The sequence below is a fragment of the Oreochromis aureus genome, linkage group 16, assembly GCF_013358895.1.
Source record: "Oreochromis aureus strain Israel breed Guangdong linkage group 16, ZZ_aureus, whole genome shotgun sequence".
Taxonomy (NCBI): Eukaryota; Metazoa; Chordata; class Actinopteri; order Cichliformes; family Cichlidae; genus Oreochromis; species Oreochromis aureus.
In genome coordinates, this window is record NC_052957.1 from 10857889 (window position 1) to 10884700 (window position 26812).

Sequence of the window (26812 nt, forward strand, 5' to 3'; positions counted from 1 at the left end):
CAAATTTCTCAGGAGCAAAGACAATGATTTCCGTTTTATCAGCATTTAGTTCAATCAATCAATCAATCAAAGCTTTATTCGTCACATGCAGGTTGCCCTGCAGTGAAATGGGACCCCCCCGACCTTACACATACAACTCAGACATTACATGGGGATACAGGTTGGAGATTGGTAGCATGAGAGAAAAAACATTGAAATGTACATTACAATGGGAAAGTACAAGAGGAAAAAAAGAGACCCCTACTCATGCTGTGCTTCCATGGTAGGACAGCATGAGAACAGGAAACAAAAAAACTCCTCTGCACAAAAAAGCACATGGATGTCCACAGCACAACATTATGAAGGACATGACAAGCCACGGGGTTGGGTGGGGGGTGAGGAGTCATCCGAAGCGAACACAGCAGCCGCCCTGCACAGCGCTATCATTCCAGCGCGGCACATAGACCCGCCGTGTTCCCCCGCAGGAAACAAGCATCGAAGGCGTTTGGAAAGGGAGGGGGATCAGTGTATGCTTATCAGTGTAAGTGTATGTGTGTGCGTGTCCATAGTTCAGCGGAGACAGTGTCCTTCGCCCTGCCAGGCTAAGTAAACAGTCTACCAGCCAACCCAGGTGGCCTTGCATGGGATGGGGAGGAACAGTCTCAACATAGTCGTTATCAGGGATTGTTTTGATCGGCTCCAGCCTTGAGCCCGCAGCTGGCGCCGGAGGGGTAGCCACATTATGATTGCGATTTTCTTCCAACAACTCATGAGAATTTCGAGCTGTTTCTTTTAGCACTCCGACACTGGTCCCTCCATCACCCGTTGGATAGCTGCGAGTTTTTCCATGATGTTATTTACCTTCAGTTCCGTGATCTTGTCACTCTTTTGCTCACAGATCAGATTAGTTGAAGGTAGTTACCAGCCAGCCAATCTCTAACGGAATCTAATCGTTAGAGATCGTTAGAGACGGAATCTAGGATGCCCCCCAAACTGCCGTAAATACTCTGTTTGGCCTTTTCGAGTTTTTGCACATGCCTTTCAGCCTGAAAGGTGCCACCCAAACCTTGCAGCGTTTGATTAACTCGGTCTTACGCGGGCTGCCCTTTCTTTTTTTATAGCTTGATTATATACTGGTGGCCAGCAACACACTTCCCATCTGCGTCAGGTTTTTCAGCTCTTGGCGGCGCATGGCCTGATCATTAACCCGTCTAAATGACAGTTTGGGTTGCCAGTTCTCGATTTCCTGGAGCACTGTTTTTCTGCTGAGGGAGCGGTTCCATTGCCAGACAAAGTCTGGGCTGTTTCAGATTTTCCGCGTATGACATCTGTTAAGGCACTGCAGGAATTTTGGGGGATAGTGAACTTTTACAACCGCTTTCTCCCCAGAGCAGCGCACCTGCTGCACCCACTGTACAGCACATTGAAGGGTAAAAAGGCTAAAGACTCTGTTGACTGGCTCCTGGAACGTGTCCAGGCATTTTCCGATGCTAAGTATGCATTAGCTAATATTGCCCTACTGGCCCACCCATCCCCATCGGCGCAGATTGCGTTGACCACCGATGCGCCGGACATAGTGGTGGGTGCTGTGCTAGAACAGCGAATCTCAGGTTGCTGGCAACCGCTTGCCTTTTTCAGCCGCACGCTACGCGACAACAAATCAAATCAAATCAAATCACTTTTATTGTCACGTCACATGTGCAGGTACACTGGTACAGTACATGCGAGTGAAATTCTTGTGTGCGAGCTTCTCAAGCAACAGAGTTGTGCAAAAATACAACAAGCGCAAATACAGCGTTTTCGACAGGGAGCTACTTGCTCTCCACCTGGCGATGCGTCATTTTTGTTTTTTTCTCTAGGGTCATAACTTTACCACACACATTTGGCAGCCATTTCTGAGTTTACCACTGACATTCAGTATGTGGCTGGTAAGTCCAACCACGTGGTTCACTTTTTGTCCCATGCGCTGGTTTCTCCAGTTTATGCATACACTACTCCGCCATGGCTGCTGATCAGAGTGGTGACCCAGACATCCCTGCACTTAAATCTGCACAGACAGGCCTCATGCTGGAGGACAGATCCGTGCAGGATGGCGGTCCTCTCTTGGTCTGTGACGTTCCCAACAGCCACCCACGCCTGGTGTTTCCATTTTCATGGCGTTGTCGCGTTTTTGACTCGATGCATGCTCTATCTCATTCGGGGATCCGGGCCTCTGTTAAACTGGTCAGGTCCAACTTTGTTTGGCCAGGCCTTCACAAATCTGTGAAGGAATGGGCAGCAGCGTGTGTTCCATGCCAGCATGCGAAGGTCCATAGCAGAGGTGTGGACTCGAGTCACATGACTTGGACTCGAGTCGGACTCCAGTCATTAATTTTATGACTTTAGACTTGACTTGAAAAAAGGTTGTAAGACTTGTGACTTGACTTGGACTTTTACACCAGTGACTTGGGACTTGAATTGGACTTGAACCTGTTTACTTGAAAAGACTTGATATTTTACCCAAATCTAAAATTTAACATACATATTATATAAAAAAGTGCGGACCATTAATTCACTTTATTCATTCATTCATTCTTACCACACTCCGTATGTATGTGAGCGTGGGCTGTAGCACAGCCAATCAAATTAACCAGATTTGAAAAAAACAAGAACAAAAACGCTCGAGCCAAAAATGCTTCCAAGAGTAATTTCTTTCGGGTACATAAACTACGAAGTAGTCAACAAAAAACGAAATGCAATATGCAAAACATGCAAGAAGAGAATCACAGACGGAGATGGAACAACTTCCAACTTTGTCCGACATTTGAAGTTGCATTAAGAACGGTAGGTGCTGCTTTTTTTTTCTTCTTTTTTTTTGCTACGATGAAATAGCTGACTTAGCTAACTTCATCTTATTAGCAAATGTTCTTCGGGCTACGTTGATGATACTGTTTGGCTTTAACAGGTATGATATGTTTGTCATGCTATTTTAAATCCGGTCCTGCAAGCGCATCCAAGAATAACATGCAACTTGTTAGCTCAGAATTGTCGGTGAATGGTGAGCTGGGTCCGTTTCAGAAAGTGGGTTCTGTAGCTGTACTCAGTCTCTCTCCGTCTCCTCCCCATCATTAACCCCGTAGATTTAACCCAGTGTAGACTGACAAATATTTATTTTACCATCACATCAAAATCACTGTGTTTAATTTGCAATTAGTGTATGGTCGTGTTTAACTTTTGCATGTCTGAGCCAGGGAAAAAATTTTTTTTGGTTAGAAAATCTGGCCCACCTTAGTGTGTAATTGAGTAGTCCTGCTATACATGGCCTTTTTCTTCTGTCATTTATGTCAATATATCAAATAAAATACTTTGATGTTATATTATTAGCTGTTGTTTATTTGCAAAGGTTATTCTCAACAGGGATGCTAGACAAAAACGGCGTTTTCTACAGACAGCCTAGCATACGCTCTCCACTTGCATGAAAGTGAAAAGAAAAAGAAAAACACCCCTTCCCTATTGGTGTTAGAGTTTACCATGTCAGCCAATCAAAAAAATGATAAGGCAACATGTGACATTTGGTTGTTTAGGAGAAGGGGAAGTTTTAGGAGTGACACCCGTGATGGAAAGCGGGCGGCGAAAGAAAGAGAGAGAGTTTTCATATGTGAGACATTAGTGACGTTTAGTGTGTTTGGAGGCTGTAGTTAGTTTGTTGTGTAGTTATTGTTTTGTATTGTGTGTCGGTTAGACTGCTGAATTTCATATTTGATCTAAAAAGCTGTCAAAGGCAGATTCCAGTGTAAACGCTGTCTCCACATAGAAAACTGGACTGTTGCACCTCCAGTTGTCAGACCTGCAGGGTTTAGGCCCGTGGTGTTCTCCTGTGTCTTATACTGAACACAAACTACATTTTTGGACTGGCACAAATAATTTGTGTGCCTTCTTATTTGATGCAGCACACCTGATTGTTCTGTAAATAGATTTAAATGGTTATATAAAAACAACTTGAGCCTTGGCTGCATTTTTAGGTAAATAGTACCATATAACTTTGTTGTTTTGCAAAACTTGTGCATAATTTTTAGAAATGTACAATTTCTATTTGCATTTCAAGTTATGAAAATGATTCGTTAAACATGTAAAAAATATAACTTTTTTCTACTCGGATTCTGAATTTTTGTCTGAATTTAGATCAACTGTGCTAATATAGTATACCAAAATGAAAAAATAACTCAAATTTCAGATATTTGAGGTTGTGCTGTAAATAATGATACCAAACAAGGCAAGAAAAACATATTTTAAAAGTGAAATATAGAAGTAAAATCAAAAGTAGTCAAGAACGGCCAATTATACCCGGGACCCCAGAGGGTTAAAAAAAAAGACTTGAAAGGACTTGAAATTCAAAGTTTCGGACTTGGGACTTGACTTGAAAGTTGTCTGTCTTGACTTGCGACTTGACTCTGACTAGCTTGACTTTACTTGAGACTTGACTTGTGACTTGAGGATAAAGACTTGGGACTTACTTGAGACTTGCAAAACAATGACTTGGTCCCACCTCTGGTCCATAGACACACTAAGGCGCCCCTTGAGCAGTTCCTCATCCCTGGCAAATGTTTTGATCATGTGCATGTATATCTGGTGGGTTCCCCTGCTGCACTCACAAGGTTTCACGCATCTTTTGACCATTGTTGACTGCACCCCACCCAGTGGCCAGAGGCGATCCCTCTGGTGTTCACGACCGCAGCAGTGGTGGCCAGAGCATTTTTGTCAATTTGGGTTTTGCATTTCGGTCCCCTGAGTTCGTTTCGGAGCTTTGGTCAACCATAGCTGATGGACTGGGGGTCAGGGTGCATTGCACCGCTGCATACAAACCGCAAGCCAATGGGATGTGTGAGCTGTTCCACAGGTCGCTTAAAGCTGCACTTCATGCTTCCTTAAAGGATGACAACTGGGTTGACCGCCTCCCGTGGGTTTTGCTTGGGCTGCGCTCTGCATTTAAGAAGGATCGTGTGTCTCCAGCTGAAGTGGTCCTTGGTCAGCTCCTCCGTGTTCCCAGTGAATTGATTGATTGACTGATTGATCATGCTTTATTCATCCCGAGGGAAATTGGGTTAAGGCTGCCAGCCGTGCCAGCGCCATCTTACCCTTCCGACCATACATACATTACATAAACATCACATGGGGAAGACAGGTCAGAGAGGTATAACAATGGAAAATAGACAACATGAGGAAAGACGAGGAGAAAAAAGAACTCCCCCAGACTGAGCTCCAACAGGGAGATCAGTTTGAGAACAGAAAAAAAAAATCACCTCAGTCATGAGCTTTTTGTATGCACTATCAATACACCATAAAAACACAAGACAAGCAACAGGGGCGGGTAAAGGGTAATAGAGAGCCGGTGTAGACAGCGCATCCGGTCCTGCAGCATGTCTGCGCTGGTCCAGTCGACCGCCATCTTCCCCGCTAGGGGACAAGCATCGAAGGCGTTTGGAAAGGGAGGGGGAATGAGTGTGTATCAGTGTATGTGTATGTGTGTCCAGAGTTCAGCTGAGACAGTGTCCTTCGCCCTGCCAGGCTAAGTAAGGAGTCTTCCAGCCAACCCAGGTGGCCTTGCATAGTGGAGGAACAGTCTAAGCACATTCTGTTATCAGGGTGTTTTTGTTCAGCTCATTAATTCTTGCTCAAGAGCCCCTCCCCCGTGCTTTGATCCATCTGTGCTGTCTCTTAACCCTCAATTGCGCTCGCTTCACGTTCCTGGTCATGTGCACCATTGCCTGCCTGACACCTTTGTCCCAAAGACTTTACAGATTGCTAAGTTTGTTTTTGTCAGGCACGATGCCCACAGGACACCACTGCATGACGGCCCGTTTATCGAACTGGTCCGGAAGCATTTTGTTTTGGACTTTAGGGGTCGTAGGGAGACTGTGTGTGTTGACAGACTTAAATACATAAAAAATATGTAGGAAATGTGCGTAGTTTCACTCCTTTATTGTTATTAAATGTTTAAAATCCAGAAGAACGATCTGATGCATATACTTATGGAGACTGCAATGTCTATATGATCTTAAGTGGTGGCAGTTTAATATATGTTATTAATTCATGCAATATATGCAAGCTAGGGCTGACACGATTAGTCGACTAGTCACGACTACGTCGACTATCAAAATCATCGACAACTAATTTAACAGTCGACGCGTCGTTTGAAGCTTTGTAAGATCACAAAAGACGCAGGAATAAGCAGTAGGATTTAAGAGTTTAATAACGGACTGAAACAGAAGATGGCAGCACTGCATGTACAAGGATGCCAACTGCCATTAAACTCTGAAGAAGGAGAAGCTGTGTCCCAGAATTCATAGCGCGGCCCAGCGCAGCCCTGCTCAGTTTCCAACAATGACGGCAGCCAGTTAGTTTTAATATTACGATCGTGGCTCAAGAGTTGGGAGTTGGGAGTTCGCCTTGTAATCGGAAGGTTACCGGTTCGAGCCCCGGCTCGGACAGTCTTGGTCGTTGTGTCCTTGGGCAAGACACTTCACCCGTTGCCTACTGGTGGTGGTCAGAGGGCCCGGTGGCGCCAGTGTCCGGCAGCTCGCCTCTGTCAGTGCGCCCAGGGTGGCTGTGGCTACAACGTAGCTTGCCATCACCAGTGTGTGAATGTGTGTGTGAATGGGTGAATGACTGGATATGTAAAGCGCTTTGGGGTCCTTAGGGACCATAAAAGCGCTATATAAATACAGGCCATTTACCATTACTCTTATTATTCTTTCTGGGTCACAAAATAAACGTTTAACATGTTTTCAGGCGAGAATGTAGCTGTGTAAACTTCAAGTATCTGTTCGATTTATCAAGACACCACATATTTTCAAAAGCGCTCCAACGTTTTCGGAGACATTTGTTACCCACCAGCTCGATAGCGAGCCGGGATTCAAGGCTCACTAGAGCCGTTGAGAACACCGGACTCCGGGCAAACCATTTTCAAATCAACACCGTCTTTCGCTACTCAGGTTAAACATGATATACAAGTCATTTAGATAACTCAAAAATGTTATTGTTTGGCTTTTTTTTTAGTATTGTATTTGTTCCCGAGTAAATCGGTTTGGCTGAGATTAAAGTTATAGTTTTTACACAGCTGAATAAACGTCAAGCAGACAACTGATTATCAGAAGTGTGAGATGCTCGAGAATATACTCCGGTGTCCTGTTATATTTTAGATAGGAAGGAGCAGACGGCTGCGTTTATTAAACTCCACCGAAACAATCTGCAAATTTCATTAAAATTTAATAAACTATCAACTTGTCTTTATTTTTAGTTATCACATACCTTAAACACTTAAAGCTGTAAGCTAATGATAGTTATATAAGAGCAGATGCATGCTGGTGCAATAAGCTGTATGTTTTACGTCCAATGGATGCATGATCTGATTAGTCAACTAATCGCAAAAATAATCGGTGACTAGTTGACTATCAAAATAATCGTTTGTGGCAGCCATAATGCAAGCTAATGAAAAAGATATAAAAAACTATAAATCCACTGGTAAAACAGTTTTGACACTGCTGTGACAGTTGGTGTGCATCTACCTATCAGGCATCTAGCCTTGTGTGCTCATGTTCTTCTTTATAACTCACAGAGATTCAGATCCTAAAATATAAAAAGAAATAAACTTTTGATAAATATAAGACACCAAATATAATGCATAGCATAGATGTGTGAAAGGCTACAGGTATGAAAATAGTTGAAGTCTGATTTTAACTAAGAAACGTAGTTAAAGCTAGACTTTAATTTAAACTAAGAAACAAACAAATTATTATTGTAAATTTTAATTTGTTGTGTTCCAAGTTGCTTAACACATCTTCTATCTTGAGCATAGAAATATACTTAACATTTCTCTTAAATTACATATGTACATGTATATAAAAAAGTTTCCTCTGTGCAGAAACACTTATGACTTTAGTCTCAAAGCTTTACTTTTACCACATATAAAATTCAAAACTCTGTTTCTTATTTTTGTTAATTTAAATCCATAAATAAGGGGGTTCATGATTGGTGGGATGAGGACAATTTCCATTGCCATAAAATTCTCAAAACTTTGTGGAAATTCTTTTGAGCCAAATCGCACATATAACATATCAAACAAAAAAGACACAACAACAACTATTATAGAAAATAAATGTGGTACACATGTCTGCATGAATTTGTTCCAGTTTTCTTTGGATGACTGACATGTTTTGATCAGATGTACATACGTCCAGAAAACAAAAAGGATATGGCCGATATAAAAGGTGTAATTAAAAGCAGGAATAACAATTCTAGCTACAGAGGCAGTGCAAGCTAGATTATTAATTAACCAGTTTATACAGTAGATTCTTGGTATGTGTGAGCCACATAACCTCAACACTGCTGTTGTTATCGTGCTCAAGAAGAGAAGATAAAAGGGAAAAAACCAAGCAAAAAATAAAAAGATACAAACTCTTTGTTTAGTCATCAGAGAGTGGTACACAAGAGGTCGACATATAGCCACGTATCTGTCATAGGCCATGAGAGCTAGGAGAGAGAAGTCAGCACAAATTGTGGAGTGCAATGCAAAACCCTGTAAAAGGCATCCTGCATAAGAGATGACATGAGCGGTGGATAGAAGATCGTAGAGAAACTTGGGATAAAATGCAGCTGTCCCATAGAGTCCATTGAAACACAGATTGCAGAGGAAGATGTACATGGGTTCATGAAGACTTTTATCCACAATCACTGTCACAATTATTGTCAAATTTACCAGCCAAATCACACAGTAACACAGTAAAGTGAGAACAAAGAGAATGACCCTGTAGTTTGCAATATCACTTAAACCTGAGAGAGAAAAAACAGTAATTACTGAAACATTATCCATAATAACATTTGTAGTTTGCTCTCAGTTTGGAATGACATCTAGTAAGGTAAATGACATTTTCACAAGTTAAAGTCAGGGTGAAATGAAGTCTCTCTGTATACTGTCTCCCTGACAAAGTATGTCACCAGAGGTTTATATACTCTTCTTGTCAGCAACAATTACGTGGTTAGTATGATGTAAGTGTTGCTTTCACTCCTTGAGTTGAATAACTTAAAAAAAAAAATTAAAATACCAGTTCTACAAACAAGTCTGAGCAAATGATGAGGAGTAAGATAAATTAATGCATTTAGTTTAAGAAGAAGAGCTTGCAAGAAGAGCTTCAGCAGCATCCCGAGGAATTTTGGGGGGTGATTCATGGGTATCAAGCTTGTTGTTATGTAGTCAAGCTCTCTATTGATGCATTAAGACAGTGTAAAACAGCAACACAGTGGCTAAGGTTATTACAGTTAACTATAACAAAATATTGTACTTAAACATAAAAAAGGTAAATTTCAGAAAAAAAAACTAAAGTAATTGAAACCTAATTATGTCACTTACAAAACAAAGTCAAGTAAACTAATATAATGGAGATGGGTTTAGTTTTAGTCTTTTTTATTCAGACATGTAAACACCAAAAGGAAGCTCTGACACTTGTATTTCAATCAGTGTAATATATGCAAACTAGTGAAAAGCACCAAGCTATCTAACGTACATGTCACACTGTGTCACACTGTTAGTAATGGCATTTCCGGCTCTTTTTAGAGAACCGGCTCTTTCAGCTCCCAACCAGCTCTTCAGGTTGTTTTGTTGCTTTAATTTATTATTAACAACAACATAAAATTATGCACAAAAGTTCAGTTCAGTTCAGTTCATTTTTATTTCAAACATATACATTCACCAACATTTCATAAAAGGAATTACTTATGTAAAAAAAACTAACGTGGTTTTATTTATATATGTTTATATATAAATATATACGGTGGCCCCTAGAGACAAAGCATGTACAAACGTCAAAACACTTTACTAGCGTTAACTGAACTTCCAAAACAGAGCTACCTAGATCACTTAAATTACACAATTGAAAGCATATGTGTATTGTTTGTGTTTATACACAAGCACTCATATATATTCAAATAATTTTAAAAGATGTTTATTTACCTGTTACTACCACCCATCAAATCCGGTCGTTGGTACTTCCTGGCTTGTGTAGCCACTAGGGTAACAAAAGCTCAACACTGCCCCTAGCATCCTGGAGCACTTCTGTTGTGTGTTGTGCGTGTTTTGGAGTTCGTACGTGTTTTGGAGTTTATACGTGCTTTGTCTCTAGGGGCCACCGTTAATATACTTTTATTTATTCACTGCACATAAAATGTAATAAATAAATCATATAATACAAAAACCAACTATTTTGACTTTTAACTATTTACATCTTCAGCTTTTTCCTTTTAAACAAATTTGAAGTGAAACAACACAAAACACTGCACAATTAAATATAAATATGAAAAAATATGAAAACAAAAAGAAGATGCACATTCTCTGTCATATGGGCCTGCATGAATAAACTTTCTGAATCGTTTATCATCTGCAACTGAAAATAGTTGTGGGTGATTACTATAACTTTCTAATGTGACGTTGTTGTCCCTGGCTCTCTTTCTCTCTTTCCCTCCGGCTCTGTTCCTGTGCTACTGCGAGTGTAACTACCGCCCCTCCCCCCTCTTCCCAGCGCAAAGCACAAGGCTTGCATGCTCAGTGAAGCGAAAAAAGTGCGAGAGAGAGGGTGAGAGAAAGAAATAAACCCCACGGCTCCCAATAAGCAGCCGGCTCGCGTCGTTCACTTCAAACAGTCGGCTCTAAGAGCCGTTTCGTTCGCGACCAACACATCACTACACACTGTTTGTTCATCAACAACATTCTTCACATTTCTCTTTAATGAGAATGCACATACACACACAAAAAAAAATTTGTGTGCCGAGAAATTCATGACTTTAATGTAAAAGCTGAACTTTTACTACATATAAGATAGGGCTGCAAGATTTTGCATAAAATGAGAATCGCGATTTTTTTTGCTTAGAATTGAGATCACGATTCTCTCACGATTTTCTTTTCCAGTATAAATATTTATTGCACTTATTAACTGCACATATAAATATTTATTGCACTTATTAACTGCACATCAACTTCGTAACAGTTGAGACTGAACATGAAAACATAACATTTACGGGCGACCGTGGCTCAGGGGGTTGGGAAGCGCACCTGTAACCGGAAGGTCGCCGGTTCGATCCCTGGCCTTTCTGTCCTTGGGCAAGACACTTTACCCTACCGCCTACTGGTGTTGGCCAGAGGGGCCGATGGCGCGATATGGCAGCCTCGCCTCTGTCAGTCTGCCCCAGGGCAGCTGTGGCTACAACCGTAGCTTGCCTCCACCAGTGTGAGAGTGAATGAATAATGGCATTGTAAAGCGCTTTGGGTGCCTTGAAAAGCGCTATATAAATCCAATCCATTATTATTATTATTATTATAAAAACAATAAATGTCTCACATTTTGTCGTTGCCGCAAAATGTTGTACTGCTTGTAATTCCGTCTCCACCGTTGCTCGACACTGCGTGTATAGAGCAAAAATAGTTGCAGGACGGCACTGTGTAGCGTTTGGCTAGGGTGTTGATCATTTTCCTAAATCCCTCCTTTTGCACTGTGTTGATGGGAGCCATATCTTTAGCCAGGTGATAAGTGATAGCCTCTGTAATTTCTTTGTGCCTGCGGGAGTTCGACGGGTATGGGGAAGCGCTGTATAAAGTTCCCGTTATTGATGTGGTTGACCGGGACGGATTTTCTCCTGTCACTTTCTTGGCCTTTACAGCTTCGTCATCTCTCACGTGCTCTCCGTTGTTTTTTCCCTGCCAGCTGGCTTCGGTATTACGTGGTATAAGGCTCCGCCCTTGTCATTTGTTGAGCAGGAAGAGTGAGCGCTTGTTTTCATGCAGATTATGTCCCGGATCAAAATGCGGTACCATCGTCATCTTTTTTTCTTTTTTTTTAATCGTTGTCGTTTGGAAATGAGATCGCACATAAGTATGAATTGAGATCGCGATTTTCTAACGATTAATTGTGCAGCCCTAATATAAGATTCAAAATTCTGTTTTGTCATCACATTGGTTCGTTATGATACGGGGTCTGGGACCCAGTGTTTTTGTTTTTCTGGGCTTTGTATATTCTTTCATGGTTCTCATGGTGTTTTCTATGGAGCCCCGCAAGTCTTGCGAGATTTCGCAAAAGTAACTTGGGATCTTGCAAAACTTCATTTTCATTTTTTTTCTCCCATGTCCCTTGCGGGACTCCGTCATGTCTACATAAGTTTTATGTCTGCTTTTCCCTGGTTCCAGCGTCTAGTCCTTGTTTCTGTCTTTTATCTCAGGTTCTCTTTTTTTTATTTTGATAGTTCCTTGTTTTGTGTTGAGTGTGTTCAGTTTTGCTTCCTCCCGATCTTGTGTTTGTATGTGTGTGTGGTGTATGTGTATGTGTCATTAGCCCCAGCTGTGTTTTCCCCCGGTTCCCATGGCATGTCCTCAATTTAAAGTCAGATTCTGTTTCCATCGTCTGCTCTTTGGTCCACATCCTCTCTCCATGCCATCTGCATCAGTAGTTGTGACAGAACACTGGTGTCACAGCGGAGGCCGCACAAGACAGGTGGATTCAGAGCAGGACTCACACAGAAACGCGGGGTAGCAAAGCTTTATTTATAAAGTGACACAATAAAGTAAGAGTAAAATTAAGTAAGAGATCAAAACCATGAGCTAAGAACTAATAAAGAACCACCAGAAAAGCAGGAACTTCAGAACTATGAACTGAAAACTTAGATGGTCTATGATTTTAAACAAGAATCCACAACTACCCCCCAAAAAACCCTTCACAAGAGTATGTGCAATCATTGAGGGCTTTGGGCCAGAGACTGGGGGGGTGGGCACGAATACCAGGAAATATAGTCAGGAGTCTCGGCGCACTGCAAGGAAAACAAAAGTGTTTTAATGACAAAATCCCAGAGGTCCAGTAGGAAGGAAAACGAGCAAGACAGAGGGTTCACAAGCTTACAGTCTTTGCAGGTGGAGGACTGACCAGAGGGGAGGCAGAGGGGTCCGTTTAGCAGCCAAAATGCCGAATGCAAAAACCGTGAAATACCGAGGTAGTGGTCGGGGGCAGGCAGGTGAGGGGTAAATAAAGCGACAGCAATAACCTGAGCCACCGCGGTAAGCCAAGCGATGAGATGATGGTGAGAATTGTCTCAGGTACTGTGTGGCAGCAAACTGGTGGCTGTGAGGAACAAAACACAAGGTCGAAAGCTTCTCCTGAATGAACTTTGATTAGGACCAAGCCTGTGATGGCCAAAGACTAATTAGGGTTAGCAGATCAATTGGGAAGGAGCGGTGGTGAATGCTGGTCTTAAATTCAGGAGACTCAATTGCTCATAGGTGTGGAAACACAGAGCGCGATGACTCCGCCCAGGCGTGGAGACGGCAAAAAGAAAAAATGCATATTGCAGCAACCACCTGGACCATGACAGGTGGGCTTATCTAGGGTCTGGCAGAGATGCCGTGCTCCTCCACCTGCTGCCCTGCCAGCACCCATGTTTTCACAGCTTCAAGTGGGAATACTCTGTATTCTTCAATCACAAACAAATTATCTCATGCAATATATGAAAGCTAACGAAAGATATAAAACTATAAATCTACTGGTAAAATAGTTTTGACACTGCTGTGATAGGATAGGTGTGGGCATCTAGCCTTGTGTGCTCATATTGTTTTTTATAACTCGCAGAGATTCAGATCTTTAAAGATAAAAAGAATAAAAAGAAAAACTGTTTATAAATATAAGACACCAAATATAATGCATAGTATAGATGTTTGAAAGGCCACACGTGTAAAAAATATTTGAAGTCTGATTTTAAGTGAGACACTTAGTTAAAGTTAGAATTTTGAATTTAAACTAAGAAACCACCAAATTATTATTGTAAATATTCTTTTATTGTTTTCCAAGTTACATAGTGTATCTTCTATCTTGAGCCTAGAAATATCCTTAGCATAACTCTTTAAGTCTTAAATTACATATGTACATATATATTAAAAAAAGTTTCCTCTTTGCAGAAACACTTATGACTTTAATCTAAAAGCTGAACTTTTACCACATATAAAATTCAAAACTGTGTTTCTTATTTTTGTTAATTTAAATCCATACATGAGGGGATGCATGATTGGTGGGATGAGAAGAATTTCCATTGCCATGAAATTCTGAACACTTTGTGGTATTTCTTTTGAGCCAAATCGCAAATATAACATATCAAACAAAAAAGACACAACAACAACTATTATACAAAATAAATGTGGCACACATGTCTGCATGAATTTGTTCCAGTTTTCTTTGGATGATTGACATGTTTTGATCAGATGTACATAAGACCAGAAAATAAAAAGGACATGACCAACACAAAAGGTGTAATTAAAAGCAGGAATAATAATTTTAGCTACAGAGGCAGAGCAAGCTAGATTAGAAATTAACCAGTTTATACAGTAGATTCTTGGTATGTGTGAGCCACATAACCTCAACACTGCTGTTGTTATCGTGCTCATGAAGAGAAGGTAGAAGGCAATAATCCAAGCAAAAAATATCAAGATACAAACTTTTTGTTTAGTCATCAGAGAGTGGTACACAAGAGGTCGACATATAGCCACGTATCTGTCATAGGCCATGAGAGCTAGAAGAGAGCAGTCAGCACAAACTGAAGAGTGCAATACAAAACCCTGTAAAAGGCATCCAGCATAAGAGATGACATGAGTAGTGGACAGAAGATCGTAGAGAAACTTGGGATAAAATGCAGCTGTCCCATAGAGTCCATTGACACACAGATTGCAGAGGAAGATGTACATGGGTTCATGAAGACTTTTATCCACAATCACTGTCACAATTATTGTCAAATTTACCAGCCAAATCACACAGTAACACAGTAAAGTGAGAACAAAGAGAATGACCCTGTAGTTTGCAATGTCACTTAAACCTGAGAGAGTAAAAACAGTAATTATTGAAACATTATCCATAATAACATTTTTAGTTTACCTTACTAGGTGTCATTTCAAACTGAGAGCAAATGACATTTTTTCAAGTTAAAGTCAGGGTGTAATGAAGTCTGTCTGCGTATTGTCTCCCTGACAAAGTATGTCACCAGAGGTTTATATACACTCCTTGTCAGACACATTTACATAGTCAGTATGATGTAAGTGATGATTTCACTCCTTGAGTTGAGTTAAAAATTAAGTTCTTTGTATTTTATGTAACTATTGAGATCTGGGAAATGACTACAAACAGGTTTGAGCAAATGATGAGCAGTAAGATAAATTAATACATTTAGTTTAAGAAGAAGAGTTTGCAAGAAGAGCTTCAGCAGCACCCTGAGGAATTTTGGGGGGTGATTCATGGGTTTCAAGCTTGTTGTTACAATCTATTTGAGTTCTCTATAGATGCAACAAGACCTTAATTTTCAGTGCAAAAGAGAACACAGTGATTAAGGTTATTATACATTTGATAAGCAACGCATTCTTTCCTTCCCTCAAAAATACATAATACAGCTGTGTTATATTGAGTCTTGCTTTTCTTGTTAGATTGTAAAAGAAAAGAATCCAGTGAAACATATTTTGTAAATGAGAATGTTTTTTACCCTAACAACCAAAATAAGCAGAAAAAAAACATACTTACTGCCTGAAATTTTCAACAATAACCTCAGATTTATGTACTCTTCTGTCAGCAACATTTAGGTGTTTAGAATGATGTAAGTGGTACTTTCACCAGGTCGAATTACTTTAAAAAAATTTACTTTAAAAAATACCAGTTCTTTGTGTTTTGTGCAGCTGCTGAGGTCTGGGAAATGATTACAAACAAGTCTGATAAAATGATGAGGAGTAAGATAAGTTAATGCATTTAGTTTAAGAAGAAGAGCTTGCAAGAAGAGCTTCAGCAGCATCCCGAGTAATTTTGGGGGGTGATTCATGGGTATGGGGTATCAAGCTTGTTGTTACAGTTTATTCAGTCTGTCTATTGATACATTAAGACTTTTGTTTTCAGTGTAAAACAATAACATGGTAACATGTTTTCCATGGTTTAGTGTCTTGTAATTCTAGCTTCCTAAGTTCTTTTGTATTTAGTGTTTTTTTTTTTTAATTCCAAGATTTTATTCCTGTGCCTCCTGTGTTCAGTGTGTCATGTCTAGTTAAGTTTTCATGTCTGCTCTACACTGGTTACAGCGTCTAGTCCACGTTTCAGTCTTTGTCTCATGTTTTCTGTTTTATTTTGATAGTTCCTCGTTTTGTGTATACAGTGGTCCCTCGTTTATCGCAGGAGTTACATTGTAAAAATAACCCGCGATAGGTGACATCCGTATCCAACTTTATTTTTTTTACAATTATTATAGATGTTTTAAGGCTGTAAAACTCCTCATTACACACTTTATACAGTTTTATTAGACAGGCATGAACATTTTCACACTTTCACTCTTATGTTTAAACACCCTCAAAGTTCAAACCTTCGTAGAAAAATAAGCCCAGTATTATAGAATGAAACCAAAGATCAAAGCCTGTTTTCAGGTTCAGAACATGAGAATAGAGCAGCTGCCAGAGAATTCAACATTAATGAATCAATGGCACGGAAGTGGAGGAAGCAAGAAGAATGAGTTGAGTAAAGTTTGACTTATCTGACTGTTTTGTTTCGCTTAATGCGCCTCATAATCTGGTGTGCCTTATGGTCCGAAAAATACGGTAACGTCTACCTTCCTTTAGCATGTCTAGAAGTCCAACCTTTTGTGCAATGGTTAGCATCTTCCTCTGCCTTTTGGGTGCTACCGCAGGTGACTTTGACAGTGCAAAATGTTCTGTTGTCATTATTGTGTTTGTTGGGGAGAAAACTTACAAAAATACAGTGCAGCACTTCAGAGTCACACTGTTAGCAATTGAAGATTTATGTAAATTTGACAAGCTGAACACATTCTGGACTGTACAGGAGACACGGCACGGAGGAGGTTGATTGACAATGGTCTACAGCCGAGCAGGATGAAGAACACAATGCGCTGTAAACACCCCCCCCCCCCAAAAAAAAATCGCGAAACAGTGAGGCCACGAAAAGTGAACCGCGTTATAGCAAGGGACCACTGTAGCGTGTTCAGTTTTGCTTCCTCAAGATCTTGTGTTTGATTAGCCCCAGCTGTGTATTTAATCCTTTGTCTTCTTTTTCTTGTTGTCATCACATCTGTGTTTCCTCCGTGTTTTCCCCGATACTCCAAGGTTTTTCTAGTGTTCCGGGTTTTGTGTTTATATGCTTAGTTTAGTATCTTGTAGTTCTAGCTTCCTTAGTTCTTTTGTATTTAGTGATTTCTTGTTCCCAGGTTTTATTCCTATCCCTCCTCCTGTGTTACATGTATCATGTGTAGTTAAGTTTTCATGTCTGCTTTTACCCGGTTCCAGCATCTAGTCCAAGTTTCTGTCTTTCTCTCATCTTTACTGTTTTATTTTGATAGTTCCTTGTCTTGTATATAGTGCATTCAGTTTTTCCTCCTGGTCTCATGTGTGGATGTGTGTGTATAAGATTAGCCCTAGCCGTGTTTCCCTCCTAGTTGCCATCCCCTCGTTATCCTTTGTGTATTTAGTCCTTTGTCTTCCTTTACCTGTTGTTATTGTGTTTGTAATTCCTCCATGTTTTTTCCCGAGGTTCCAAGGTTTTTCTAGTGTTCTGATTTTGGGTGTATTTGCATAGTTTCCCCAGTTCAGGCATTGCTCTGTTTAGTTTCAGATCCATGTTTTTCCCTGTTTTGTTTTTCTGCCTAAATAAATGGCATGCCTTTAGTTTAAATTCAGAAAAAATTCAGCTTCTCCTCTCTCCACACTTTGACATTGTTACCTCTCTCTCTCTCTCTCTCTCTCTACACACACACACACACACACATATATATCTATCTATATATATCATATATATATATATATATATGCATAATAATACGTCAGTTTTTTCTGCGGTATAATAGTTGTGTTATACTGAGTCTTTTCTTTTTAGATTGCAAAAGAAAAGAATCCAGTAAAATGTATTTTGTAAATGTATTTTACTCTAACAACTTGGCCTCTGTGTAAACTTTAACCCTGAAAAGAAGCGGTAAAAACTGACTCACTGCCTGAAATTTTCAACAACCTCAGGGTACATTTGAATACTGTTTACACACTGTAAAACACCAACTTTGGACTAAGGGTATTATAGGTAAATACAGGTAAACTAGTTGCAACAAAATATTTCAGTTAATCAAAAGTAGAAATTAAACTTAGATGTTTTAAATAAAATTGAAAATTGTTTTTGTATTTGCAAAACAAAAAATAAATACATTTAAAAAATGTTCACCTTTTTTTTTATTACATGTGGAAAAACCAGACGAACACTCTGATCCATATGCTTATTGAGGAAGTGTTATCTATATGATATGAGTGGTTGTAGTCAATATTATGTAACAAATTTATATTTTTTTAAATTTTTTTGGCAAGATATGCAAACTAATAAGAAATGTATAAAACTATAAATCCACTGGTTAACTAGTTTTGACACTGCTGTAATAGATGGTGGACATCTGGTCTTGTATAGCTGATGGACTGGGGGTCAGGGTCCATTGCACCGCTGCATACAAACCGCAAGCCAACGGGATGTGTGAGCGGTTCCACAGGTTGCTTAAAGCTGCGCTTCGTGCTTCCTTAAAGGATGACAACTGGGTTGACTGCCTCCCGTGGATTTTGCTTGGGCTGTCCTCTGCAGTTAAGGAGGATTGCGTGTCTCCAGCTGAAGTGGTTCTTGGTCAGCTCCTCCGCATTCCCAGTGAATTCTTGCTCGAGAGCCCCTCCCCCGTGCTTCGATCCATCTGTGCTGTCTCTTAACCCTTGTCACGAGTTCAAAATATTGGGGATGGATACAGGAGGAAAACCAAAATAACAACACTGGTCCCGCCGGGTCAAGTCAAACGATGATTTTAATGCACACGTATGGGAGATGGGACACTGTACACAGACAGCACCAGATCTCTCTCCGAAAACCACACAACAATAGTTTTTATGAAAATCAGGGTATAGGAACGCCCCCTCATGCGTAGAGTAGGTACAATACAATCAATGTTGATAACTTTTAACACATTAAAAGAACATCTTCTTCTTCCCGAGGCCAGATCCTTCCCAGTAATCTTCTAACTCTGCTTATCCCCTGGAACAAATAGTCTCTCCTGCAAGCATAATCAAACAGCTACAAGGCCTTGCAAACTATTATTTAAATGTTTGAACTCTCCCCTCTACATGAGTTTAACTACTGCTTATGTGTGTGCGCGTGTGCCTCGACCTCAGCATTCACTCTGTCTATAAGGACAGAGGCCAACTCAGCATGTGTGCAATAACCTAACTGAAACCATACATGTAATATGTTGAATAAATGTTCTAATCAAATGCCACTACTCAAAGCTTAATAAAAGAATATAAATGAATAAAGGATAATGATGAATAACATGATATATGTGTTTTGTAAGCGTGTTCTTTCTATAGCTCAAGATCCTTAACACAATAGATTGTTCAGTCCTCGCTACCGAACAAAGTTTCCGACCCTCCACTAGTTGACCGAGCCCCCCTCATTGGCAAGCACAAAAATACAATGCATGTATATACAAAAGAATTATCACTGCACCTGTAATAGAAAATGTTAATATGGAATCATGACAATACCTGTAATACAAGTTGTAACATAAGGCCGACAGCCTAAAGAAATTCTCTAATGAAGTAACACTTAATAATGATGGTGATACATAAATGAACTAATGAGTAATTATTGCCAATACACACTACTTAAAGGTTAACAAAAGATATATCTAAATATAGGATCATAAAATAACATGATGTAAGTGTCTTGTAAGCATGTGCGGCCTTCTACGCTCTACGTCACTTCCCTCAATAGATCAGCCAGACATCCCGCTGACTGTAGCTTTTAACCCTTACTGACATGAGCACAACTCCATAATAAGCACCAAGCGGCAATACGTATAAAGATGATCATGGTTACACCTGTAACGAAAGATTATATGATTATACCAACACCTGTAAATAGAAGATTAACATGAGGTTATAACAATCACTGTAATACAAACGTTAATGGAATGTTAATAGCTTCAATAAATGCTTTAATGCAATGCTTATTATATGATTCTGATGTAATGATAAAATAACAGTAAAATATCCCTTCTCACCCTCAATTACGCTCGCTTCGCATTCCTGGTCATGTGCACTATTGCCTGCCTGACACCTTTGTCCCAAAGACTTTAGAGATTGCTAAGTTTGTTTTTGTCAGGCACGATGCCCACAGTACACCACTGCATCCACTGTATGACAGCCTGTTTAGGGTTATCGAACTGGGCCAGAAGCATTTTGTTTTGGACTTAGGGGTCGTAGGGAGACTGTGTGTGTTGACAGACTTAAATACATAAAAATTGTGTAGAAAATGTGTGTAGTTTCACTCCTTTATTGTTATTAAATGTTTAAAATCCAGAAGAACGATCTGATGCATATGCTTATGGAGACTGCAATGTCTATATGATCTTAAGTGGTTGTAGTTTAATATATGTAATTAATTCATGCAATATATGCAAGCTAATAAAAAAGATATAAAAAACTATAAATCCACTGGTAAAACAGTTTTGACACTGCTGTGACAGTTGGTGGGCATCTAGCTATCAGGCATCTAGCCTTGTGTGCTCATGTTCTTCTTTATAACTCACAGAGATTCAGATCTTAAAAGATAAAACGAAATAAACTCTTGATAAATATAAGACACCAAATATAATGCATAGCATAGATTGTTAGGAGGCCTGGGTCGTTGACCCAGGGTTTTTGAGTTTGTTATATTATTTATAATTTCTAGTCTTTGGTTTCTTTGAGTTCTGTCTTATGGTTTTTGTCTCTGTCGTCTCTAGTTGCTCTGTCTCCCCTGTCAGCTGTATCCCCTTGTCTAGTTCGTGTCTTTGTGTATCCTTAGTTGCTATATCCCCGTGTCCAGTCAGTCTGTGTCTGTAAGTTCAGTCTGTGTTGTGTTTCCTGTTTTACTTTGAAGGTCTCTGTCTTTTCTCAGTGTGTTCAGTTTACGCTTCTTTATCTCGTTAGTCCTGATTTGCCCCAGCTGTGTTTCCCTCCGCGTATTTAAGCCCTGTGTTTTCCTGTGCTCTCTGTCGCGTTCTACCGTTTACTTAGCTGTGTGTTCTGTTAGTCCTCTGATTTAAGTTTATTTTGATTTTTTCCAGTCATGTTATGTTACCCCTTTTGAGTTCAGTATTAAAGCAGTTTTGAGTTCACCTTTGGTCTCCAGAGTCTGCACCTTGGGTCCTATTCCTGTCTGCACACAGCCTGCACCTAACATAGATGTGTGAAAGGCTACAGGTATGAAAATAGTTGGCTGATTTTAACTAAGAAACTTAGTTAAAGTTAGACTTTCATTTAAACTAAGAAACAAACAAATTATTATTGTAAATTTTATTTTATTGTGTTCCAAGTTACATAACACTTCTTCTATCTTGAGCCTAGAAATATAAACATTTCTCTTAAATTACATATATACATGTATATAAAAAAGTTTCCTCTGTGTAGAAACAGTTATGATTTTAGTCTCAAAGCTGAACTTTTACCACATATAAAATTCAAAACTCTGTTTCTTATTTTTGTTAATTTAAATCCATACATGAGGGGATTAATAATTGGTGGGATGAGGAGAATTTCCATTGCCATAAAATTCTCAAAACTTTGTGGAAATTCTTTTGAACCAAATCGCACATATAACATATCAAACAAAAAAGACACAGCAACAACTATTAAAGAGAATAAATGTGGTACACATGTCTGCATGAATTTGTTCCAGTTTTCTTTCGACGACTGACATGTTTTGATCAGATATACATAAGTCCAGAAAACAAAAAGGATATGGCCGATATAAAAGGTGTAATTAAAAGCGGGAATAACAATTCTAGCTACAGAGGCAGAGCAAGCTAGATTATTAATTAACCAGTTTATACAGTAGATTCTTGGTATGTGTGAGCCACATAACCTCAACACTGCTGTTGTTATCGTGCTCAAGAAGAGAAGAAAAATGGGAAAAAACCAAGCAAAAAATACAAAGATACAAACTCTTTGTTTAGTCATCAGAGAGTGGTACACAAGAGGTCGACATATAGCCACGTATCTGTCATAGGCCATGAGAGCTAGAAGAGAGAAGTCAGCAGAAATTGTGGAGTGCAATGCAAAACCCTGTAAAAGGCATCCAGCATAAGAGATGACATGAGTGGTGGATAGAAGATCGTAGAGAAACTTGGGATAAAATGCAGCTGTTCCATAGAGTCCATTGACACACAGATTGCAGAGGAAGATGTACATGGGTTCATGAAGACTTTTATCCACAATCACTGTCACAATTATTGTCAAATTTACCAGCCAAATCACACAGTAACACAATAAAGTGAGAACAAAGAGAATGACCTTGTAGTTTGCAATATCACTTAAACCTGAAAGAGTAAAAACAGTAATTACTGAAACATTATCCATAACAACATTTGTAGTTTACCTTACTAGATGTCATTCCAAACTGAGTGCAAATGACATTTTCACAAGTTAAAGTCAGGGTGAAATGAAGTCTATCTGTATACTGTCTAACTGACAAAGTATGTCACCAGAGGTCTATATACTCTTCTTGTCAGCAACAATTACGTAGTTAGTATGATGTAAGTGGTGCTTTCACTCCTTGAGTTGAGTTAAAAATTAAGTTCTTTGTATTTTATGTAACTATTGAGATCTGGGAAATGACTACAAACAGGTTTGAGCAAATGATGAGCAGTAAGATAAATTAATACATTTAGTTTAAGAAGAAGAGCTTGCAAGAAGAGCTTCAGCAGCACCCTGAGGAATTTTGGGGGGTGATTCATGGGTTTCAAGCTTGTTGTTACAATCTATTTGAGTTCTCTATAGATGCAACAAGACCTTAATTTTCAGTGCAAAAGAGAACACAGTGATTAAGGTTATTATACATTTGATAAGCAACGCATTCTTTCCTTCCCTCATAAATACATAATACAGCTGTGTTATATTGAGTCTTGCTTTTCTTTTTACATTGTAAAAGAAAAGAATCCAGTGAAACATATTTCGTAAATGAGAATGTTTTTTACCCTAACAACCAGGCCTCTTTATAATGTTTAACCCTGAAAAGGTGTTTAGAATGATGTAAGTGGTGCTTTCACCAGGTCGAATTACTTTTAAAAAAAAAATTACTTTTAAAAATAACAGTTTTTTGTGTTTTATGCAGTTGCTGAGTCTGGGAAATGACTACAAACAAGTCTGATCAAATGATGAGGAGTAAGATAAGTTAATGCATTTAGTTTAAGAAGAAGAGCTTGCAAGAAGAGCTTCAGCAGCATCCCGAGTAATTTTGGGGGGTGATTCATGGGTATGGGGTATCAAGCTTGTTGTTACAGTTTATTCAGTCTGTCTATTGATTCAATTCAATTCAATTCAATTTTATTTATATAGCGCCAAATCACAACAAAAGTCGCCTCAAGGCGCTTTATATTGTACAATAGATCGCACAATAATAAATACAGAGAAAACCCCAACAATCATATCATATGACCCCTATGAGCAAGCACTTTGGCGACAGTGGAAGGAAAAACTCCCTTTTAACAGGAAGAAACCTCCGGCAGAACCAGGCTCAGGGAGGGGCGGCCATCTGCTGCGACCGGTTGGGGTGAAGAAGGAAAACAGGATGAAAGACATGCTGTGGAAGAGAGACAGAGATTAATAACAGATATGATTCGATGCAGAGAGGTCTGTTAACACATAGTGAGTGGCTGGAAAGGAAAAACTCAATGCATCATGGGAATCCCCGGCAGCCTACGTCTATTGCAGCATAACTAAGGGAGGATTCAGGGTCACCTAGTCCAGCCCTAACTATATGCTTTAGCAAAAAGGAAACTTTTAAGCCTAATCTTGAAAGTAGAGATAGTGTCTGTCTCCCGAATCCAAACTGGAAGCTGGTTCCACAGAAGAGGGGCCTGAAAACTGAAGGCTCTGCCTCCCATTCTACTTTTAAATACTCTAGGAACAACAAGTAGGCCTGCAGAGCGAGAGCGAAGTGCTCTAATAGGGTGATATGGTACCACAAGGTCATTAAGATAAGATGGGGCCTGATTATTTAAGACCTTGTATGTGAGGAGCAGGATTTTGAATTCAATTCTGGATTTAACAGGAAGCCAATGAAGGAAGCCAAAACAGGAGAAATATGTCTCTCTTTCTAGTCCCTGTCAGGACTCTTGCTGCAGCATTTTGGATTAGCTGAAGACTTTTCAGGGAGTTTTTAGGACATCCTGATAATAATGAATTACAGTAGTCCAGCCTGGAAGCAATGAAGGCATGAACTAGTTTTTCAGCATCACTCTGAGACAGGATATTTCTAATTTTAGAGATGTTGCGCAAATGGAAGAAAGCAGTCTTACATATTTGTTTAATATGTGCGTTAAAGGACATGTCCTGGTCAAAAATGACTCCAAGGTTCCTCACAGTGTTACTGGAGGCCAAGGTAATGCCATCCTATATCGCTCTAATAGGATATTATGATCAACAGTATCAAACGCAGCACTAAGGTCTAGCAGGACAAGCACAGAGATGAGTCCACTGTCAGAGGCCATAAGAAGATCATTTGTAACCTTCACTAAAGCTGTTTCTGTGCTGTGATGAGCTCTGAAACCTGACTGAAACTCTTCAAATAAGCCATTCCTCTGCAGATGATCTGTTAGCTGTTTGACAACTACTCTTTCAAGGATTTTTGATATAAAAGGAAGGTTGGAGATTGGCCTATAATTAGCTAAGACAGCTGGGTCTAGAGATGGCTTTTTGAGTAAAGGTTTAACTACAGCCAGCTTGAAGGCCTGTGGTACATAGCCGATTATTAGAGATAGGTTGATTATACTTAAGATCGAAGAATTAATTAATGGCAGGACTTCTTTGAGCAGTTTTGTAGGAATGGGGTCTAAAAGACACGTTGATGGTTTGGAGGAATTAATTATTGAAGTTAACTCAGAAAGATCAATTGGAGAAAAAGAGTCTAACTTAACATCGATGGTACTAAAAGTAGGTGTAGATAATATTACATCTGTGGGATGATTATTGGTAATTTTTCTCTAATGATAAAAATTTTATTTGTGAAGAAGTTCATGAAGTCATTACTAGTTAACGTTAAAGGGATTGTTGGCTCAGTAGAGCTCTGACTTTTGTCAGCCTGGCTACAGTGCTGAAGAGAAACCTGGGGTTGTTCTTATTTTCTTCAATCAGTGACGAATAGTAAGATGTTCTGGCTTTATGGAGGGCTTTCTTATAAAGCAGCAAACTATTTCTCCAGGCTAAATGATGATCCTCTAAATTTGTGACACGCCATTTCCTCTCCAGCTTACGGGTTATCTGCTTTAGGCTACGTGTTTGAGAATTATACCACGGAGTCAGGTACTTCTGATTTGAGGCTTTAGTTTTCACAGGAGCTACAGTATCCAGAGTCGTACGTAGTGAGAAGGTAAAATTATTAACAAGATAATCAACCTCTGTTGGAGTAGCGTTCAGATAGCTGCTCTGCTCTATGTTGGTACAGGGCATTGAAGATGATAACAGTGGGTGGATTATATTCTTAAACTTAGTTACAGCACTTTCAGAAAGACATCTACTTTGATAAAGTCTACTCTCCATTGCTGTGTAATCAATTATTGTAAATGTAAATGTTATCAGGAAATGATCAGACAGCAGAGGGTTTTCAGGAAACACTGTTAAATGTTCAGTTTCTATGCCATATGTTAAAATGAGATCTAGAGTGTGATTAAAGTGGTGGGTGGGTTCTTTTACATTTTGAGAGAAGCCAATTGAATCTAATAACAGATTAAATGCGATGTTGAGGCTGTCATTTTAGCATCTACATGGATGTTAAAATCACCCACAATAATTATTTTATCTGAGCTGAGCACTAAATCAGATAAAAGTCTGAGAAATCAGAGAGAAACTCTGTGTAAGGCCCAGGTGGACGATAGATGATAACAAGTAAGACTGGTTTCTGAGTTTTACAGCTGGGGTGGACAAGGCTAAGCATCAGGCTTTCAAATGAATTAAAAGTCTGTCTTGGTCTTTCGTTAATTAATAGGCTGGTGTGAAAAATTGCTGCCACACACCCCCTCGGCCTGTGCTTCGAGGTTTCTGGTAGTTAGAATGACTCGGGGTGTTGATTCATTTAAACTAACATAATCATCCTGCTGCAACCAGGTTTCTGTAAGGCAGAGTAAATCGATTTGTTGATCAATTATTAAGTCATGTACTAACAGAGACTTGGAGGAGAGAGACCTAATATTTAATAATCCACATTTCATTGTTTTACTCTTTGGTTCAGATGTGGATTCTGTATTGTTCTTTCTTTGTGATTTTCTATGTTTAAGTTGTTTGTTGCTGGTTTTGGTTTGTTTTTTGTCATTTTGGGAGCTGACACAGTCTCAATGGAGATGGGTTTTTGGGGGTAGCAGGAGGAGAGAAGCTGCAGAGAGGCGTGTAAGACTGCAACTCTGCTTCCTGGTCCCAACTCTGGATAGTCATATTTTGGGAGTTTAATAAATTGGTCCATATTTCTAGAAATGAGAGCTGCTCCATCCAAAGTGGGATGGATGCCGTCTCTCCTAACAAGACCAGGTTTCCTCCAGAAGGTTTGCCAATTATCTATGAAGCCCACATCGTTTCTGGGACACCACTCAGACAGCCAGCAATTTAAGGAGAACATGCGGCTAAACATGTCACTCCTGGTCTGATTGGGGAGGGACCAGAGAAAACTACAGAGTCCGACATTGTTTTGGCAAAGTTACACACCGATTCAATATTGATTTTAGTGACCTCCGATTGGCGTAACGGGTG

The 26812-nt window shown here is 39.6% G+C and overlaps 3 protein-coding genes across 3 annotated transcripts; all 3 read right to left on the reverse strand.

Annotated features, from left to right (window-relative positions):
• Positions 1-7885: 7885 nt before the first annotated feature.
• Positions 7886-8827, reverse strand: LOC116320668 (olfactory receptor 11A1-like). Its single transcript, XM_031740341.2, has one exon. The coding sequence runs from the start codon at positions 8825-8827 to the stop codon at positions 7886-7888; it is 942 nt and encodes a 313-aa protein (XP_031596201.2).
• A 4545-nt stretch (positions 8828-13372) lies between these two features.
• Positions 13373-14890, reverse strand: LOC116320667 (olfactory receptor 5F1-like). The gene is made up of 2 exons (XM_031740340.1): positions 13981-14890; positions 13373-13461 (listed from the first exon to the last, which is right to left on the reverse strand). Exons 1-2 carry the CDS (start codon positions 14888-14890, stop codon positions 13373-13375), a joined length of 999 nt encoding a protein of 332 aa, XP_031596200.1.
• A 6600-nt stretch (positions 14891-21490) lies between these two features.
• LOC116320665 (olfactory receptor 5F1-like) lies at positions 21491-22432 on the reverse strand. Its single transcript, XM_031740339.2, has one exon. It carries the CDS (start codon positions 22430-22432, stop codon positions 21491-21493), a length of 942 nt encoding a protein of 313 aa, XP_031596199.1.
• Between the last annotated feature and the right edge of the window lie 4380 nt (positions 22433-26812).

Excerpts from the sequence above, each read along its gene's own strand:
- LOC116320667 (XM_031740340.1), bottom strand. The coding sequence starts at position 14,890 with ATGGATAATGTTTCAATAATTACTGTTTTTACTCTCTCAGGTTTAAGT. Across the intron at positions 13,462-13,980 it reads AGTTTTGAATTTTATATGTG|AATACAGAGTATTCCCACTT; the intron begins GTAAAAGTTCAG and ends TTGTGATTGAAG.
- LOC116320668 (XM_031740341.2), bottom strand. The coding sequence starts at position 8,827 with ATGGATAATGTTTCAGTAATTACTGTTTTTTCTCTCTCAGGTTTAAGT.
- LOC116320665 (XM_031740339.2), bottom strand. The coding sequence starts at position 22,432 with ATGGATAATGTTTCAGTAATTACTGTTTTTACTCTTTCAGGTTTAAGT.